Here is an 18,560-nt window from a genome sequence, read left to right as displayed (position 1 = left end):
GGATTCCACTTAATTCAATTAGTGGCGAGGGGGCTACTGTAAGTGCAGCAAGTTAATTAAAGCCCATGGTGTGGCATTTGGTGATGTCCCTTGTTGTATGATACAGCCTAAGTATACTCTTACACATCCAGGCTTCTATTAAGGTTTATTAGAAATGTCTTCAACACAAACAGAACAAGCCCAATGATTGGGTACGCACAAAGAGGATCCTCCCAATAGCCACACGCCAAGAGTCCACAATGAGAGCGGAAGATCAACATATTAATTGTACATTTGGAAAATACTTCTACTCCAAGTACATTCGAGGCATCCGATTATAGGCTGTGCTATGTCCATACTCATTACTAGATTGGTATTGGCAGGAGAATAATGTGATACCTCCACATGAACGGTGCATTTCATTGCGAATCAAAAGAAATTAAAATAAAGGCAAACTTGGGCATAGATAAATCTGTAATGAGTGTATACTATCGCTCCCATCACTGCTCGCAGTGACCTCTAAGTCTGTGGATGTTACACAATGTTGGAGCAGGCTCCAGAGCGGAAGCAGGTAACATGTAGAGCTCGCAGGGGCTCCGTCTGCGTCACATGGTGCTTACAGGAATATATTGCCTTTGAATAACTGTACTGGGGAATAATAGTTTCCACTGTATTTGCAAGGAAACTAAAGTCCCTATTTCATAGTGTGCTCTAGCAAGATTCATATGGCAATCATTCATCAAGGCTAAATGCGAATCTGCAGGGGAAGACGCTTCTGGCAATAACTAAAGTAACCTACACACAAGCCTGTGTTACTGCTACTCAGGGCCCGCCAGTCACGCATAACGTTGTGTGTATGAACCTTCATGCAGACTGATTGCGTTGCTACACACCTGTATATGAAATCTCATCACCACAACCTCATAGCTGGGGTTCCCACAAATATACCTGCTGGCTGTGCCTTCCCAATTCATTTCTTGTCAAATGCAACCACATCCTACTGGAACATAATCCATTTCCATGTATACTCTGCGGCTATTCTACTGATCTGGTGGCGTATTGCTGGTCTTCTAAGCCTGGCTACCCTGAACAGCAGATAATGAAGAGTGATGGTGGTCTGTGTTTTGGCTGTGTCGTGTCTCCCATGTGTTGGTAACTTAAGCAGCAAGAGCTGGTCGTGACCTCTACATTAACCACCAAGAATAAAACAGATTCAGTCACCCATGTGTCCTGTATTACAATGTCATATTTTATGAAGTCACCCACTAAGTATAGGTAATGTATCTGAAATGCATGAACAAAAAAGTGGAAAGGCTCTAGCATTATATTATAGAACGGTTCCATTGGAACTTCCAGAATATGATTTATACTCTTTAATATATTATTTTAGATTTCACCAGTGTTCTGCCCCCACCCCTCCCCTCCCCTCGTGTCTAAACCTAACCCCCTTGGATGGCAGCTGCAGCAACCCTCCACAACTCTATCCCTAAGTGTCCTGGCTGTACTTACCTTCAGCATTCCGGCATTGGTGTCCTGACTGCTGTCTGTATTTCAGCTGCCTGGAACTTGCACCTAACCCTTCTACACAGTAGTCAGCATCTGCTTTCTGGCTCTTTGGGGGGTGTAGTAAATTACTAGTTGGCATATAATATGTAGAAGTGCACTTTTAGCCTCACTCTGCCTGTAAACACTCTATATATCCATTATGGAGTAAACAAAGGTTTTTACTTTAGTCATGCTGCTTCCCTGCAAAAATGTTTTTTTTTGTTTTTTCTTAAAGTGAAGGTAATAAAGTGAATAGAGGAAAGAACATTAAAGTAATCACAGAACGTCACAGGTTAGTGTATTACGTGCCACCTTCCCTTCCTTTTTCAGAGTAGTGAATCTTGATTGGAGTATTCTGGTGATTCATTTCTGATGACGCTGGCAATGCAGGGAGGGGAGGTCCGGTGTAAAATCATGGCTGAAAAGAGCACATAGATCCTAGTCCCCTCAGTGGTCACTATCCAAGCCTGCCCGTGTCTAGTTAATACAGCACAATGTCCAGCCTCAGTCTCTAGCCCGGGAAGGGGGGGATAAAGGTCCATTGTGATAGGCTAGAGCTTGGATTTTGGTGTGCTCTGGATGAGTTTCTGTATATCACACAGAGCCTTTTCCAAATAATGCGCCATTCGTGCCGCATTCGTTTCCGCACAGCTGTTAAATGCAGATACAGAGAAATTGATGTGATCCTCCATAGGGTTATAGCAAACGCCATATCCATCGGGTACCACCGGACCAAAGCACATGACGCAGTCTGTTTTAGCAGGCACCTACAAGCAACATACATGGTCAGTTCCACAACAAACACATCAGGCTACATAGCGTTTATAGGGATGACATGACACACAGCTATTGCTATACCTGGCTGGTGGAGAGGTTAAAGTGCATTGCCATGGCAAAGGACGTGTCCATGAAGATTTCGGGAATGCTGACCAAATCTTCAATGGCTTGGAGCTTCAGTCCCAGTAGATGGCGGTCTATGGCGTTACCATTTATAGCCTGTAGCAAGCAAAGAGGAGAACAATAGCATTAACTACTACCATCTACTTTCTTTCACCCACTCATCTTCCCCTCTCCACACCCAGACCCACCATCTCCAGACGCAATCGCGGGTCTCTCGACCCCACTATCCTGTCCTCCCTCTAGACTTTCCTCTCTCCTCTTTCCACTATGACCTGTTTCAACCAAGCAGCCTCCTTCTATAACTCTTCCCTAACCTCTGCTCTCGACTATGTGACCCCCCCTGTCCTCTGTCCCCCTCGGCCGCTTTATACCCCAACCCTGGCACACCAAAGTAACACAATTCTTACAAAAATGTTCGCGCGCCGCTGAACACTTTTGGAGGAAATTCACTCTCTGGCAGACTTCCTCCATTTCAAGTTTATTCTCTTCTCCTACAGCTCTGCTCTTTTCCTCACCAAGCAATCCTTTTTCCAAGTACTCATCTCTTCTCAGTCCTTCAGTCTCTTTGAAACTTTCAAAACACTCCTTCACCCCCCCTCCTCCTCACCTCCCATCTTTCCTCACTGCCACTGACTTTGCCTCCTTCTTCATCTCCAAAATTGAGGCGATCTGACACAGTATCTCCTGAGGTCACCCCTCTGCTGCCCCCCTCATCCTTCCCCTCCATTTATCCCACCCTGTCCTCCTTCCGTCCCACTACAGACAAGGAAGTCCACTCCCTTGTCTTATCCACCCCCCCCCCCTCAACCTGCCCACTGGACCCCCTCCCGTTTTCTCCGCTCCCTCTCCCCCCCTGCTCACCTCTTCAAACTATCACTCTCCACCAGCATCTTTCCCTCACCATTCAAACATGTTCTGGTCTCACCTATTCTAAAAAAAAAACCAAAACAAAAAAAAACTACCTCACCCCTTCATCACCCACTAGCTACCGCCCCATACCTCTTCTCCCATTCACCTCCAAACTACTTGCATGACTGGTCTACAGCCGTCTCACAAGCTACCCCTCTGACAACTCCATCCTTGATCTATTACAATCTGACTTTCGCCCACTCCACGGAGACTGCCCTGGTGAAAGTCACCAATGACCTGCTTTCGGCCAAATCCAGGGGCCACTTCTCTCTTCTTATCCTTCCAGACCTCTCTGCTGCCTTCGACACCATGGATCATCCTTTCCTCCTCCACACACTCCAAAACATTGGCCTGTCTAGCACGGTCCTTGACTGGTTTACCTCTTGCCTCACTAACCGCTCCTTCTCTGTGTCTGCCTCCGGCGCCACCTCACACCCTTCCATACTTCCTGTTGGTGTCCCTCAGGGTTCTGTCCTCGGGCTCCTTCCTGTACACCGCTTCCCTGGGTGCGCTCATTAACTACTTTGGCCTTCAATACCACCTCTATGCTGATGACACACAACTCTACCTTTCCTCTCCTGATCTGTCCCCCTCTATCTTCTCTCAAGTTTGCAGCTGCCTCTCCGTCACCTCCTCCTGGATGTCCGAGTGCTCTCTGAAGCTCAACATGGACAAAACTGAACTCATTTTCTTTCCCCCAGCTAGAGTAACATTGCCTACCAATATCTCTATCACTGTTGACAACACCATCACCTCCGACCATTCCCCAACTCTGCTGCATGGGCGTCTCTCTTGACTCCTCCCTCTCCTTCGCACCCCACATCCAAGCTCTGGCACAGTCCTGTCCGTTCCAGCTACGCAACATTGCTCGCATCAGGCCATTTCTCTCCCAGAGTGCAACTAAACTTATCGTCCACTCACTGGTCATCTCACGGCTCGACTACTGCAACATTTTCCTCACTGGTCTCACTTGCTCCCATCTTATCTGTCCTCAACGCCGCAGCTAGGCTTATCTTCCTCTCCCACCCCTCCACATTTGCTACTCCGCTTCCACAAAATCTGCACTGGCTTCCATTCCCCTACAGAATCCTCTTCAAACTCCTCACCGTCACATACAAGGCCATCTCTAACCTCCTCTCCCTTCATACTCCATCCCGCCCCCTACTGTTGGCCAATGACTGTCACCTCTCTTCTACCCTGGTCACTGCTTCCCATGCTCCAGTTCAAGATTTTGCCCGTGCTGCACCCCTTCAGTGGAAAGCGTTCCTCCGCTCCATTAGATTCTCCCCGACCTTGCAAAGCTTCAAACGGGCACTGAAAACCCACCTACTTATGAAAGCGTAGCCTTCCGATGCATAACCTAGTCCAGAGGCTGCTCTTCCACCCCCCTGCCTCATGCCTTGCTTATATCTTGCTATCAGGCTACCTCCTGCTTGCTTGCACCTCCTGTCATCTGTCTGCCGCCTCTTCCACTAGATTGTTAGCTCCTCAGAGCAGGGCCCTCTTTCCTCTTGTTGTCAAAACCCTCTCTTATTCAGCGACCATCTTAACCCCCTTTTTCTCCTGCTGGTAAAGGCTCATCTCTATCTATGGCCACCAGCTCCTAGTAGTACGCTGATCACTCACTTGCTACTTACATCTTAGCTGTATTATGTTTTGAGAATTGTGGTGCTCTTTATTACCTGCACTCTATTTTTGTTATTTAATGTAATGTTAAGTTTTGTCTCCCTGTACGGCGCTGCAAAACACTTGTTGCGCCTTATAAATAAAATGTAATAATATATAGGATCTTTATTTCATGTTAGTTTTCTCGGAAGCATGCCACAACCCGACCGTACTTTAGCTGGGGCGTGAGTATTAACCTATGTCCAGACACTTCCTATTAGCAGAACCATTCCACTGTGGGTTCCTGTACTGTTCCCGGACTGTTTCTGTGGGACACACATGTCAATCATATTAGAAGCATACCTTTATTTTATACACCTACAGTTTATACACACTGTCTGGCTCCAGTTACAGTAGGTTTCTGTAGATCGCTTGTGAATAGAGGAACAACAGTCCAGCTAGGGGCAGCTGGCATTACATAGATCACATGTGACAATGTCAGGTTTGGTTACTCCGGTGCTCGGGATCAAACCACATTTTTTATTAAATTCTCTGATCGGTAAAAGGATTGGGTAATGGTACTTTGCTCTGTAGCATAAAAAGTAATGTATGGGATGTCCCCATTTACAGTAAATCAGTATATTATTAAACAGCCAGCTAATAGGTTTATTACCACGTATAAGCACAAGGTGGCAGAACAAGGGCTTTACTAGGAGCTCACAGAAAATAATGGAGCCATCCACTTATGTTGGAGGTGTCACCTGATCAGTCGCTATGTCTAGTGATCAGCTGGGGTGGTATATGAATAATGGTCACCTTCTGACACCTGCATGCACCATTTATATAGATATTTACAGAAAAAAGTTCTCCGATGTGTATTGTAATAATAATTTGCAAATTTTTTTGATAAAAATAAGTGTGCAGTTCCCAATTAATGCCACAACTATATATGTAGCTTTGTATCCAAAACCCTAGCGGTCATGTGCTGTCCTTTAAGCTTACCATGTCTGCATAAGTGCGATGAGCTTGAACAGCTTTCCTGAGCAGATCTACTTTCTCTTGGTTCTAAGGATGGAAAAACAAACCGACAAAACCCACATTTATCAACTCTTCAACGAATCTCAGGCTTCTAGTACCAACATGCATGTATAAAGTAATTGCGTGAGGTTCCAATACAAAAAAAATACGTTACCGGTTTCCCAGAATCCTCCATTCCTTTCACAAACTCCAGAGACTGCACGGAGGCGGAACGGATGGTGTCCGTCCTCCCTAAGTGGAACATCCGTAGTGAAGCGCTTTCGTAAGTGGCACAGGCACATCCATACATCCTAAACAGTGCAAAGCAGATCCTAGATCACTGATCAGGCCTTGCATTAAAGGTTTGCCTACGTAAAACTCACAAGGAGGGTTACATGCGTATTACCGGCGGACGGGATGCCGGCTGCCAATATCCTGACATCGGCATCCCGGCAGCAGGGCGAGTGCTCAGAGTCCCCTTGCAGGTTCGCTAGGTGTGGGAACAGCCCTGATGCATCGCGATTCCATCTGTCGGCAGTGTCAGCTGTCAGGATTTCGGCGTCTGTATCCTGAACGCCGGAATCCCAAAAGACGGCATTTTAACTGCAACCATGTTTTCCTAACTGCAGTGAATGGAGATGATAAAGGCATTGGGTTGGTAAAGGCATCATTGAGCCATAAGAAGCGTGGAAGGGTCACATACACTGATGTTAAAAGCAAGTAAGAAACACGTCACAGCATTTAAGTATCTGCACCCACGCTACTGTGTGTATGGACTTCGGACTCCTTATAGGGATCAAGAGAGCCCTCTTTCCAGTCCCATCTCTGATGCTTTCTGCTCCGTTCAAAGCAAGAGGGCAATCGTCACATAGGGATGGCGATTGGTATGTCCTCTTATCGATGGTAAAAACGGAAGGCACCATTGATGGTATGAAACTTGGCATAGGCATACCATTGATGGTTTTACTATGGAAGGCTTGTGCATGCGCAGAAAAGACTTGGTCAACGACGAAAGAATGAGCAGAGTAAGTTTTCTCTGCGAATGCTCCCCAAAGGGTGGCTTCAGTCAGGAGTCTCTGTGACTGAGCCGGGGCTGCTGATTGGCAGCGGAGCTCAGCCAGTCAGACGGGCCCGCCCATCCCGACACACTGACTGACTGTTGTCGCGTTGTTAAACTGTAAGCTGGCGTACTCAAGGCTGGAGAACGCTGCAGCACAGCGCAGGGTTACTGGCTTACAGCCTAGTATCTGCGCTGCCGTGCAAGTGTAAAAATAAAATGCGGGCTGGCGGCTCTGCTACCATCACGGGAAACTACCTGAAGCGCCACCATTAATTATAAAACTATCTGGCATTGATGAGAGACTATTGGTTTCTCACTATCAATAGTTGATGGCCTACATGACAGCATCTTGGCTCTGGTCATAAAAGTAGGTTTGAAGCATAGCAGAATACCATTTGGTATACTGTAGGCTGATTCTCTGGGCTGCGAGCAGTTTCAGCCTTCTGTGAGGTCATGCATGTACAGCTGGTAGGAGCCCTTCCAGTGGTTCTGCACTTAATTGGATCTGCCCCTTTGTGCTCAGGCACCATGTGGCAGGAACAGAGTTTAACCCCTTTCTGCTGGACAGGCAAGAATTGTTACCTCATTGTAACTCAGTAGCACCCAGGTGTGTCTCGGCACCATAATAGCTTCCCCATTCTTACCGGTAATAGGCCAACTGGAGCGCCACTTGGATAAAGGCATCTGGGCTTAACTTCTCTGCCTTTGGAAAATTCTTCCCAAATACACGAAAAACGAAGACTTTAATATCCAGATCATGAACCATTCTATAAAAAAAAAAAACCCAAAAAAACAAAAAATAAAAAGCAAATGCAAAACAATGAGGAATAAATATAAATAGTAGAATGACTTATTTTAGACAATATTCAATGGATAAAGATCGCAACCCCCCTCTTTTAAATGAAATTGGTTATAGAGTGAAAATGTTCCCATTAAACGTTTTTCTGCTTTATTATTGTGACTCTAGTACTGGTTGAGCAGCCTGTAGTGATATCACAACATGTTGTGCAAGGACTGTGGTAATGAACTGCATATAATGGCACATGGGAGATGTATTTATCTAACAGCAACACTAAGCACTGTCTGTCTCCCCCCTGGGACATCACCAGGTGCCTGTATCAGCAAGGTGGGAACAGCAGAGAAGGTAAGACAGCACTCTATGGGCCTAATTCAGACCTGGTCGCTCACTAGCTATTTTTTGCAGCGCTGCGAGCAGACAGTCGCCGCCTATAGGGGAGTGTATTTTTGCTTTGCAAGTGTGCAATCGCATGTGCAGCCGAGCACTACAAAAAAAGTTGTGTGCAGTTTCTGAGGTGCCCATAACTTACTCAGCCGCTGCGATCACTTCAGCCTGTCAGGTCCCGGAATTGACGTCACACACCCGACCTGCAAACGCCTGGACACGCCTGCGTTTTTCCAAACACTCCCAGAAAACGGTCAGTTGCCACCCACAAACGCCCTCTTTCTGTCAATCTCCTTGCGATTGGCTGTGTGAATGGATTCTTCGTAAAATCCATCACACAGCAGCGATCCGCTTTGCACCCGTACCACGCGCCTGCGCATTGTGGTGCATACGCAGTTCTGACCTGATCGCAGCGAAAATAATCTAGCATGCGATCAGGTCTGAATTATCCCCTATGAGCATTGCAGTGTAACTACATATCGCCAGTCTGTCTGGGCCATCGTACACATTTGTCTCCCCTCTGCTTGTATCATGTAAACTCACTGTAGAGAAGGCTTAGGCGAAACGTGCGTCTAATGTAACATTACAACTGCAAGCACACCCTGTAAGTCACTGGCTGGCAGGGTCTGCTGGGATATTTTGTTCCACAGGTTGCCCTTCACTGCTGTAAAGTTGCTGTTTAAGTATCTAAAGACGATTAACTAAAATAAGTATGGTCACCTAATGACCATGTCACTATTGGTTCTGTGCACTCACATGTTCAGGTTCTGCTTGGCTTTCTCAATGTCAGTCTTGATTTCTGGAGTGATATTGAACCGCAGCTTCTTGGGCATTGGCAGAGGGATCATCGGTGAGCGGACAAAGTCTGGCTTTTTCCTGCAGGAACACAATGAGGTCAGAGCCTCCTTTATCATATGCAGAATGGTAAGCTACCATCTGTGTCATTTACTTCTTACAAAAAGGACACTTAAGTCTGAAAATAAAAATCTGTACATACCAGTAATCAAGGACAAATGACACCACAACTCAATTAGAGTTTTATTGTAAATAAATGCACACAAGGAATGTAAATACTATTTACTCAGCAATATGACCACTTTGTAGAATATCCCTGACTGCATAGATAATACATGTATTCAAGGTTTGGCTGGGATGTCTAATACACTATCATTATACATGTAGCACACTTTACCATATTATTTCTGATTTCTCCGGGGCATGGCTGTTGCTCCGGAGAAATCAGCTGTTTGTGCCCAAATGGAGCAACAATTCAACTGCTATGTCGGGCGCCATCTAGTGGCTGCCAGCGACCTAAAACAATTGAATTCCGCCTAATGACTCCTTGAATAGGGCCTTCGTTGCACGCTATGTTGATATTGGATGCCGCTGAGCATTTTGTTGTTATTGCAATATATATTTTTACGGATACTAAGTTGCACCACGCATGCCCCCGATTGTGTTTGTACCGAGTCACAGTAGCATTTTTAGAAGCATGTACACGGATATGTATTAATGTATTGGACATACCTGGGCAATGACAAACGGGTGACTATTTTGATGCACCGAGACAGGCGTGCCGCTGAAGTGTTGATGAACTCAGATGCGCAATTGCTTGCATGTGACTGGAGCAAGTTTCTATGTTGCGACTGATGGTGGCGACTAAAGATGCACAACGTGGGTGTCTCAGTCCTTGCACATTCAGATGCACACTTGTACACTAGGTAGGCCATTATTAGCATATAGTCTCAGGCATGACTACAGCACAAAATGGTGAAACGGTCGCAGCAGATCAGAAGGCGGCCTTCATGTACTCTCCATTTATTGTGGTTTAGCAGGGTGTCAACTAATGCAAATTTGTATTAGAAAATAAATAAAATGCAGAAATAGCCAGGTCTTCGGTCAGTCTGTGCTTGCCTTTTTCCATCGTCTGTCCATATGTCCTAAATAAGACAGATCCCACCTTTAGAGCTGCCACATGGAAATGCATGTTGGTGAGGGATTGTACTCTCCCTAAGTCCGCGCTCTGCTCTCATACAGGCCTCACTGCAGGTACAAGTACCCATGCTTAGCATGGCAGAGCGCATGGCTGGTGCAGCAGGTGAACGGGCAGAACTTGGTCCATAGTCATCAGACGCTTAAAGATTTAGATCCGTCCTGCCCACATTCTTATAGGCACTGAATATACTGTATGTATGTATGTATGTATGTATGTATGTATGTATGTATGTATGTATGTATGTATGTATGTATGTATGTATGTATAAAATGTATTGCTGGATTTTTGAATGCCACATGCATTTACCGATTGGGGCTGATTCGGAGACAGTTATACCTGTCTCTATATACTAATGCTACATCCGATTTTCGGAGGACTGAGACATCCACTTGCAGTATCTTAATCACTTAACGGACTAATATTTTTTCCAAAAACAGTCAGTGATCGGCAGCACAGCAGGAACTTGGAAACAGGGGGTCCGGGAGGTCCCTCAGTGAGCATCAGCTGCTGGAAGATTCTCTTCCTGCAGCTGCACAGGAAGCTTTCTTACAGGTTGCATCAGCTGCCAGGCAACTGGTTAAGACAATGCATTTCAGTCTATGTGCATCTTTAGACACTATGGCAGGTATAGTGTCTCTGTCTGAGTATGGCTTTCTTGTGTGAGCTGCTACACAGCTACACATCTTTCAGCGATACGCCCGTTACCTCCTATGAATGTCCATTATAATTCTCAGACCCTGCATTGCTGTCTCTGTGTGCAGACAATCAGGTGGGACATGTACGGGGTGACTCAGGATGCATGCATAGTAGAAAAAACACAACGGCCGGCTGCATGCATATTGGCGCTGCATCCGCAACTGAATCAGGCCCATTATGAGCAATTTATGTGGGAAGTGAAATGAGCAGCGCTTCTCAAGACTGTTTCTTTATCATCCACTAGGGGTCTCTGGAGTACTCTTGGGATATGGACGGGCGTAGCCGAACAAGGGCACTGAATATTTAAATTTAGGACCCTCCCCCCCCTCCATATCCCCGAGTACCTCAGTGTACGACCTCAGTGTTTTTTCGGTGCTCACAGCACGAACAAGGCTTGTGGTATATCCACACTTGGATTTTTATTTTTAAATTTTTATTTTTACTTTTTATTTTTACACTTAGCACATCCCTTCCCAGTTTCTGGAAAAACATGGGTCCGGGATAGTGCCGCTGCACGGGCAGCGAATGGCGTGTCGGTCCTCACAAAGAGCACCCTCACAGCCACAGGCGCTACAAGGCAGCGCATGGCGTGTCGGTCCTCACAAAGAGCACCCTCACAGCCACAGGCAGACTGTCTCCTACTGCAACTGGACGGAGATTACAAGCCCCGTCACAGCCAGGAGGAGAGCTGAAAACTGGACGGTGCTTACAGTAAGAAGCCCCGTCACAGCCAGGATGGAAGCCCCGTCACAATCTGGACGGAGCTTACAGAAGTGCGACACTGCAAGGTATGGTGGGGGGGTCAGGGCGGTCAGCTCACGCTGCCGCCCTGCTGTGTGGGAAAAGCCTTTATTTTTACCGCCGCTTTGCCCGCCGCTTACAGAGGACCCCGCTGAACGAGAGAGCGGCCGCACGTCACTCACAGACGCCGGCCGCTCTCCCAGCCACTGTACCAGTACTCTGCCACTGTAACCGAGCGGCCGCACGTCACTCAGACGCCGGCCGCTCTCCCAGCACGGTAACCGAGCGGCCGCACGTCACTCAGACGCCGGCCGCTCTCCCAGCCACTGTACGCGAGCGCCGCCCAAGCAGCCACTCTGCGTACCCGGGTCTAAAGCTCCGAGCGGCCGTACGTCACTAAAGACGCCGGCCGCTCTTCCAGCGCTGCACCCGGCCACTGCTGTATGAGGCGCCGCCCGTTCCTAGGGCTCCCCGGCGCACTATACCAGCGCTCCCCGGGTTTCCCCAAGCTCCCTGCACTCGCTTCCGGCGCTGCACAGGGAGAAGCTACAAAGCAGCGCGGCTGCGGGGGGGTGACGGTGAGTAAAGCCCATAGCAGCAGCAAAGGCTGCATGGGTTAAGACACTGCTCAGTTCTAAATAAGAGACTGCTCAGTTTTTAAACAAGTTATTGACCCATAGCAGCAGCAAAGGCTGCTTGGGAATAAGATATGTTGGAAATAATACAATTCACTGCAGGCAGTGTTGAGTAAAGCCCATAGCAGCAGAAGGCTGCATGGGGTAAGAGACTGCTTAGTGTTTAAACAGTTAATGAAATAACTGGAAGGCTAACTAAAGCATAAGGCTGCATAATGTATTGTAAACTGCACGGATTTTACTGTATAATAGACCTGTAACTGTAGAATAGGCTATTAAGCCTATATTTAATGTATAATAGGCTATTAAGCCTATATATTAACGCTGCAGCAGGTAACCTGTCCTGTGATTTTCAGTGGAAGCATGGCATGACGGTCATTTTAATCATTGCTGTTCTTCCAGGTTATAATTCCAGAACATTCCGCCCATACACCTATACTCCACAAGGAGGCGCAGGGGTGTTAGTGGGAATTTTTTGGTTCAGTTTTCACATAAGTCAGCCATGTAATCTGTATTTCTAATTAATTCTAGAACATTCCTGCCCTACATCTCTCAGCCACCAGAGGCGCAGGGAAGTTAGTAGGAATTTGGTTGGGGTTTCATATGCCCATGTGAACTGCTTTTCACATAAAAGACAATATTTTGATTTCTCTTCATATCGAATAAATCTTTCGTTTTTTGCTAAAGATTTCCGTAGAGAGAAACAAGCTTGAGTTTCATATATATATATATATATATGACACATAATAACTTCATTAAGTCGTGCAAGTGTCTGTCTATTGCCTATTATTTTATGGTGTCTGTCTACATAGCGAGTAAGGCTATAGTGCAGACTAAAAATAATTTTAAAAATCCTATGTTAACATTGGCAATTCAAATTAAAAGAGCGGTAACATCGGAGTCTCGAAATGACTCCGCCAGCCCTAACAAAAGACAGTCTTCCAAAGGGCCAATTTCCCTTTGGGTACCAGAGTGTTTATTTCACTCGATTCTAGGTCAAATTATAACTACGAGTGAGAAGGGTACATTAGACCAGCACTCAGATAGTGCGGGGGGGTTGTTAACAACCATACATAATCGTTTCCAAAAGGACGCGATCCGCCATTGCTAGATGATTTTCTTTCAAACATTATAAAAACCCAGGATACATTTGGGTCACTAGAATCTATGTATCAAACAATGACGATCACTGGTAAAAGAAGCTGCAGAGTATATCTGTAAAGCTTCTGCTAACGCCGGTTATTTTCATTGTCGCTAGTTAAGCGCGACAAGGCCAGAGCTTGTTTGCTCATAAATTTGATATACTTGTAACGGTATTTTATCCCTTTATGATATTCAGCCATTACCGCATACAGTATATTTGTAACGGCGTTTTATCCCTTTATAAGGAACAGTCACGCCTTGTAACGACAGGACGTTACAGTCAGCAAGCCAGTGGTTTGATGACTTCTTTTACAATTGTGGAAGCGCGTATTTACATGTTACATTTGCGAGGTTTCAGGACTTCAACTCATACAGGTCTCAGCTATTTACAGCTTAAAGGACAAAACTGCCTCTGTCGAACGGTTGGCAGGTTGTCATTTAGTCTTTGCAGGTTTATAAACCAGGCAGTAGTACGCCAACAGAGTCAGAGTTACTTATTCCCCTCTGTTTGAGCAAAACCAAACAGCTCCGTTGCAATATCAATCAGCAAGTCATTTACTACAGTTAGAAAATGGATTTTCTGCGGTTAGTATTTGCTTATTGGAGCCACACAATTGCATAATTGCATTTGAATGCGTATTTACCCAGTCCGGTTTGTTCTTCACAGGTTCTAGCGGTTGCAAATCGCCACAACCATTAACCATTTCATGTCTACCGTTGCTTATCGCTTTGGGTATTTACCAAAGTGAGGTTGGGATGATAGCTCATCTCACATAAGAACTCTGTCTCAACAAAGTTCCTTTAACTTGCGCTACTAAGGTATACTGCGGTAGCAGATCAAGTTCGAAAACAATCACATCTAATTCCGTCTAAACGATGTCAATGCCTAGGTAAGATGATAAATACGGTAAATCAAAGACTTTTACCTACTACACCAGCAATAACAAATGTACGTCTAGTAATTAGTGCAAAACACGCACACTAGCGGTACATTGGTGTATTCACCTATTAAGAATAAAGTTGCGTTTTCAATTTAGTTCGCCACCCTTCACTCGCGTTTCCCACAGAGGGAAAAGGGTGCATATACTCTGGACGACAGTCGCAGAGGGTCAGGATTTGTAGTTAAAATCAGCAACAAAGATTGCTGTCGATAAAGGTCCTAGAACTCTGTGCATTTTACAATGCAATACATGATTCGCTTTCAGTCTGACCAGGTATATACTCTGGTTTCTCTTCAGAACGAATAAATCTTTCGCCTTTTACTAAAGATTTCTGTGGAGAGGAACAACCATGAGTTTCAGGTAAATGTTTGATGCCTGTCTCACGCTGGCCTTAAGCAGTCAAACAAGGCAACGGCAGTTGCATACACAACAACCAGTGAGAACCAAGAAGCCGCATGGTAATGCGGCATGTGACTCAAATCCTCAATGGCTTAGAACACCATTAGGTGAAAATGTCAAGAGATCATTACGTGAGTGGACATCTGTTAGACAGAGGATCTCACCCGTCAGGATTTGGATCCTGAAAACTGGACATTAAATCCACAGGTGTTTCATATGTGAGTCCACAGAAGGGGGTTACCCTCAAGTATACATGATGGCATCTCGCCACAATTACAAAAGCTCAGTATGTGTACAAAACAGATCACAAGGGCAGTGGCGGTGGAGTCTCTCACATTCATGTGGTCATTCAGCATCGTGTATCTGGCTCCACCAGTTTCCGCTGCTCTCTCCGTTGTCAAAACGGCTCATAAGACAGTTTGTCACAGTCATACTGGTGGTAGCTCATGGGTTTCGGAGAAGTTTGCTTCTCGAATTTTCAAGGAATACTTGCACACGATCTTGGCCCGCTCATAATACGTCCAACCTGTTACATCAGGGAACGTTAGTTTACCCATAGTTACCTATGTACCTATTATCTATGTACCGCAGCTGCGGTTGACGGGGTGAGGGTGCAGACCGCCCTCTTAAGAAATTGAGCATTACAGTATCGGTTATACTAACCATGTTACGAAATAGTAAGCCGTTTAAGGCAGCTCATTTTTACAAAATTTCGTGGGCTTACATAGGTTGTAAACCTCGGAAGTTTCCAACATCATCCTTCAAGTAACCCGTATTCTGTTAAACGGGGTGGAATGGAAAACTGCGTTGATCTGCACGAAGAGTGCAGGTATCTGTGTGGTAAACTTATTTTCAAAGACGTTTGCCTCTATTGGCGTCTGTACACATCTTTCTACAAGGTGTCATCAAAGTTCACACTCTATTTATCCCACCTACAGCGCCAGGCGACTTGAAGTTGGGTTCAGATTTCTTACAGTTTTCATATTTTGAACCCTTTCAACAAATGGGAATTAAGTTTCTCACTTTGGAAAACAATTTTCTTATAGCCTTGGCTTCGGCAAGGGTTTTGTTTCATATTTGGGTGCCTTGTATTCCAAGCCACCGTATTTGAGTTTTCTCATGACAAAGCAGATCTTCGGACGAATCACGCTTTCGTATTCTTCACATCAATATACCAATAGGGGTTCCTGTGTGGACAGCACATTCTAGAATTCTGAATGTGGTACACGCATTACGCGTTTATATATGTCCCGAACGTCAACAGTACGTGATATGAATACGTTGTTTGTTCTCTATGATACTGCCAACTGGGGTTAGCCAGTTTCTTAGCAGACATTATCCAGTTGGGTAATAATAATGACTACAAGTCAGGTTTACTTTAAGGCTAAGTTACAATCGCCTACGTCAGTAATAGCTCATCCCACAGGTTCTGTGGGAATGTCAGACCCAGTGGGTCGTGGAGTGTCTAAAACGCGGCTATATAGCCTTCATGTGCACCATGTTTGTGCACGTTTACACGTTATAAATGGTGGCGCCATCAGCATCTAGCTTTGGGCTGCCTACTGTTACAAGTATCAAACAGCTCTCCCGCCCACGAGGGAAGCTTTGGTACGTCCCAAGAGTACTCCAGTGACCCCTAGTGGATGATAAAGAAAATAGGATTTTGGTACTTACCAGGTAAATCCTTTTCTTTGAATCCATAGGGGGCACTGGACGCCCACCCAGAGCAGTTTTACCGGGGTTGTTTTAAGCTCAAGGGAGCTTAGGGTAACAAGTTTTACTTCATTGATATTAAGCTCAGAGGAGCTTATGGTAACACATTTTCACCGATTGGTTCAAATTATAAAGTTCTATCGGTTATGGTGTCAACTGTTTAGTTGACAGTAAGGTTATGGGTCAACATTGTGTTGTCCGTTATGTTATAGGTATTCTCCATTGTCAACCTCTCTATATCGTTCCTGTTCGCTCAGTAAAAAACACTGAGGTCGTACACTGAGGTACTCGGGGATATGGAGGGGGGGGAGGGTCCTAAATTTAAATATTCAGTGCCCTTGTTCGGCTACGCCCGTCCATATCCCAAGAGTACTCCAGTGCCCCCTATGGATTCAAAGAAAAGGATTTACCTGGTAAGTACCAAAATCCTATTTTTAGATGGTGCTGATGTCTCTCACATTCAGATGTGCATGGAGGCAGCAGGGATGCACTAGTATGGTATGTAGCAGGAGGGGTCTGATACAAGTAGACGCCTCCTGTTTGCATTATTGATCCATGCTTTGGATCACCTGTGATACAATCGGCTGGCTGCGGACCCATGAGGTCGCTCAAGCCGGCCGCCGCAGATCCTACAAACAGGCTGGGAAATCTCCATCTTCCGACGGAGATCCTGGGCTATGGATTTTGGGAAACGCCAGCTATTGCCACCCCCAAATGTCAGCAGACTGTCAATCACTGACCATCTGCTGCCAATCTTCATCCAATGTTGCAGACCCGTACTGCACATACGCAGTATGGGCCTGGTGCATGCGCAAAGTAGTGAAAACCTGAATCGGGCCCATGTGCACAAATAAAATGAGCTGGACGTCTACCTTCCAGTGCGCACATACAAACCAGATTAAGCACTATTCCTGCTTAGATCACATGTACAAAACTCTGCTGACACAAAGAAGCCGCCCTAGTGACTGCATTGGGATTTAGACCGCTTCCCAGTACAGGATTCTTACGTGTATTCAACAACATGATCCAGCAATGCCACGATGGGTGGTCCTTCAGCAGGAGCGTGTTCATACACCAGCCCGCACGAACCATCCTCCGCCACTATAAACTGAGAACAAAACGCTTATGAAGAGTCCCGTAAAGTCAATAGTGACCTAATACCATACATAAATCTCTCCCTTACCTGAAGGGTTTTGTCAAACCACCTATTCCCAGTATTCAGGCGGCTCCCTCCACCATGTAACATCTGCGCAGCCACGCGGCTCATGTACAGCTCGTCAGACACTCTGGGCATTGGGGCGTCCAGGCACACCGTGAAGATGCTCTTCTGAATTGTTCTCACCGACTCCTTGTTGGTTTTATCTGGACAGAGAAGAAAAATCCCCATTACAAAGTCAGACTCCGCTCTCTTACCATAAAACTTACTGGATAATGGTATATCAAACCAGAGAACATAATGTGTAAAAAAGGATTGTTACACAGACCAACATACCAGCACGTTCGTTTCGGCAGTGCAACAGAGAAGGGGCGTTTGGGCCATGCGAAGAGTTTACCGGCAATTTAAATTATTTTTTATAAATGGTCAGTTTTGGGGGTCAGTCTCCTACTGATAAATTGTCCATGCCATCTAGCCTTGCCCATCAGCAAAATTACAGAGTATGCGAGCCTGCCATTTGGAGTGTGCAGTAACAATCACTGAAAGGAATAACTTTGGTTCTACTTTTGTTTAAAAATTTGTATTTAAAATACATTACAGAAGTTTGCTACGACTTACTTTCCTCCTTCATTCCACATTCTCTGCTTTCCCCGTCTACTTATTTTTAGGTCATGTGTACTTGGCTATGAGCCACCTACCTCACCCTATGTCCTAATTTATTATTCTTAGTATTTACCTATATAGTGTCACTGTGTCACACTGTGCTGTACAGAGAATGTGTTGTTCAGCATATCATTCCCTGCTCTGGAGAGAACATATAAACTCCACATAGTGCTCTCCCATACTTACCTGTCCTTTTGTATACTCCCATCATCTCAGTCCCTTGTGTATCTCATTACCAGACCTCTTCCATGATGTCCAGCTTGTAACTGAGCTTGCTCA

The 18,560-nt window shown here is 45.6% G+C and overlaps 1 protein-coding gene, 1 non-coding gene and 1 pseudogene across 3 annotated transcripts in view; 2 read left to right on the top strand and 1 right to left on the bottom strand.

The window, feature by feature from the left end:
* Positions 1-130: 130 nt before the first annotated feature.
* The window catches only part of CRAT (carnitine O-acetyltransferase), a 71,363-nt gene continuing 52,933 nt past the window's right edge, over positions 131-18,560 (bottom strand). For both annotated transcript variants that reach the window (XM_063936480.1, XM_063936481.1), the window contains exons 7-14: positions 17,646-17,824; positions 17,470-17,570; positions 8,955-9,074; positions 7,660-7,782; positions 6,131-6,266; positions 5,941-6,003; positions 2,383-2,520; positions 131-2,291 (exon numbers count right to left, since the gene is read on the bottom strand). In XM_063936480.1, coding sequence (XP_063792550.1) covers positions 2,076-2,291; positions 2,383-2,520; positions 5,941-6,003; positions 6,131-6,266; positions 7,660-7,782; positions 8,955-9,074; positions 17,470-17,570; positions 17,646-17,824 — 1,076 coding nt within the window. In that variant the 3' untranslated portion in view covers positions 131-2,075. The remainder of the gene's footprint in view (positions 2,292-2,382; positions 2,521-5,940; positions 6,004-6,130; positions 6,267-7,659; positions 7,783-8,954; positions 9,075-17,469; positions 17,571-17,645; positions 17,825-18,560) is intronic.
* On the top strand, positions 12,904-12,992 carry LOC134953806 (U5 spliceosomal RNA; annotated as a pseudogene).
* Positions 14,628-14,742, top strand: LOC134953749 (U5 spliceosomal RNA). The gene has a single exon (XR_010185754.1). It is a non-coding gene; the product is annotated as a U5 spliceosomal RNA (small nuclear RNA).

Source organism: Pseudophryne corroboree, chromosome 8 (genome assembly GCF_028390025.1).
Source record: "Pseudophryne corroboree isolate aPseCor3 chromosome 8, aPseCor3.hap2, whole genome shotgun sequence".
NCBI classification, from domain to species: domain Eukaryota; kingdom Metazoa; phylum Chordata; class Amphibia; order Anura; family Myobatrachidae; genus Pseudophryne; species Pseudophryne corroboree.
The sequence above is the reverse complement of the archived record's forward strand: the minus strand, read 5'-3'. Positions and strand labels throughout refer to the sequence as shown.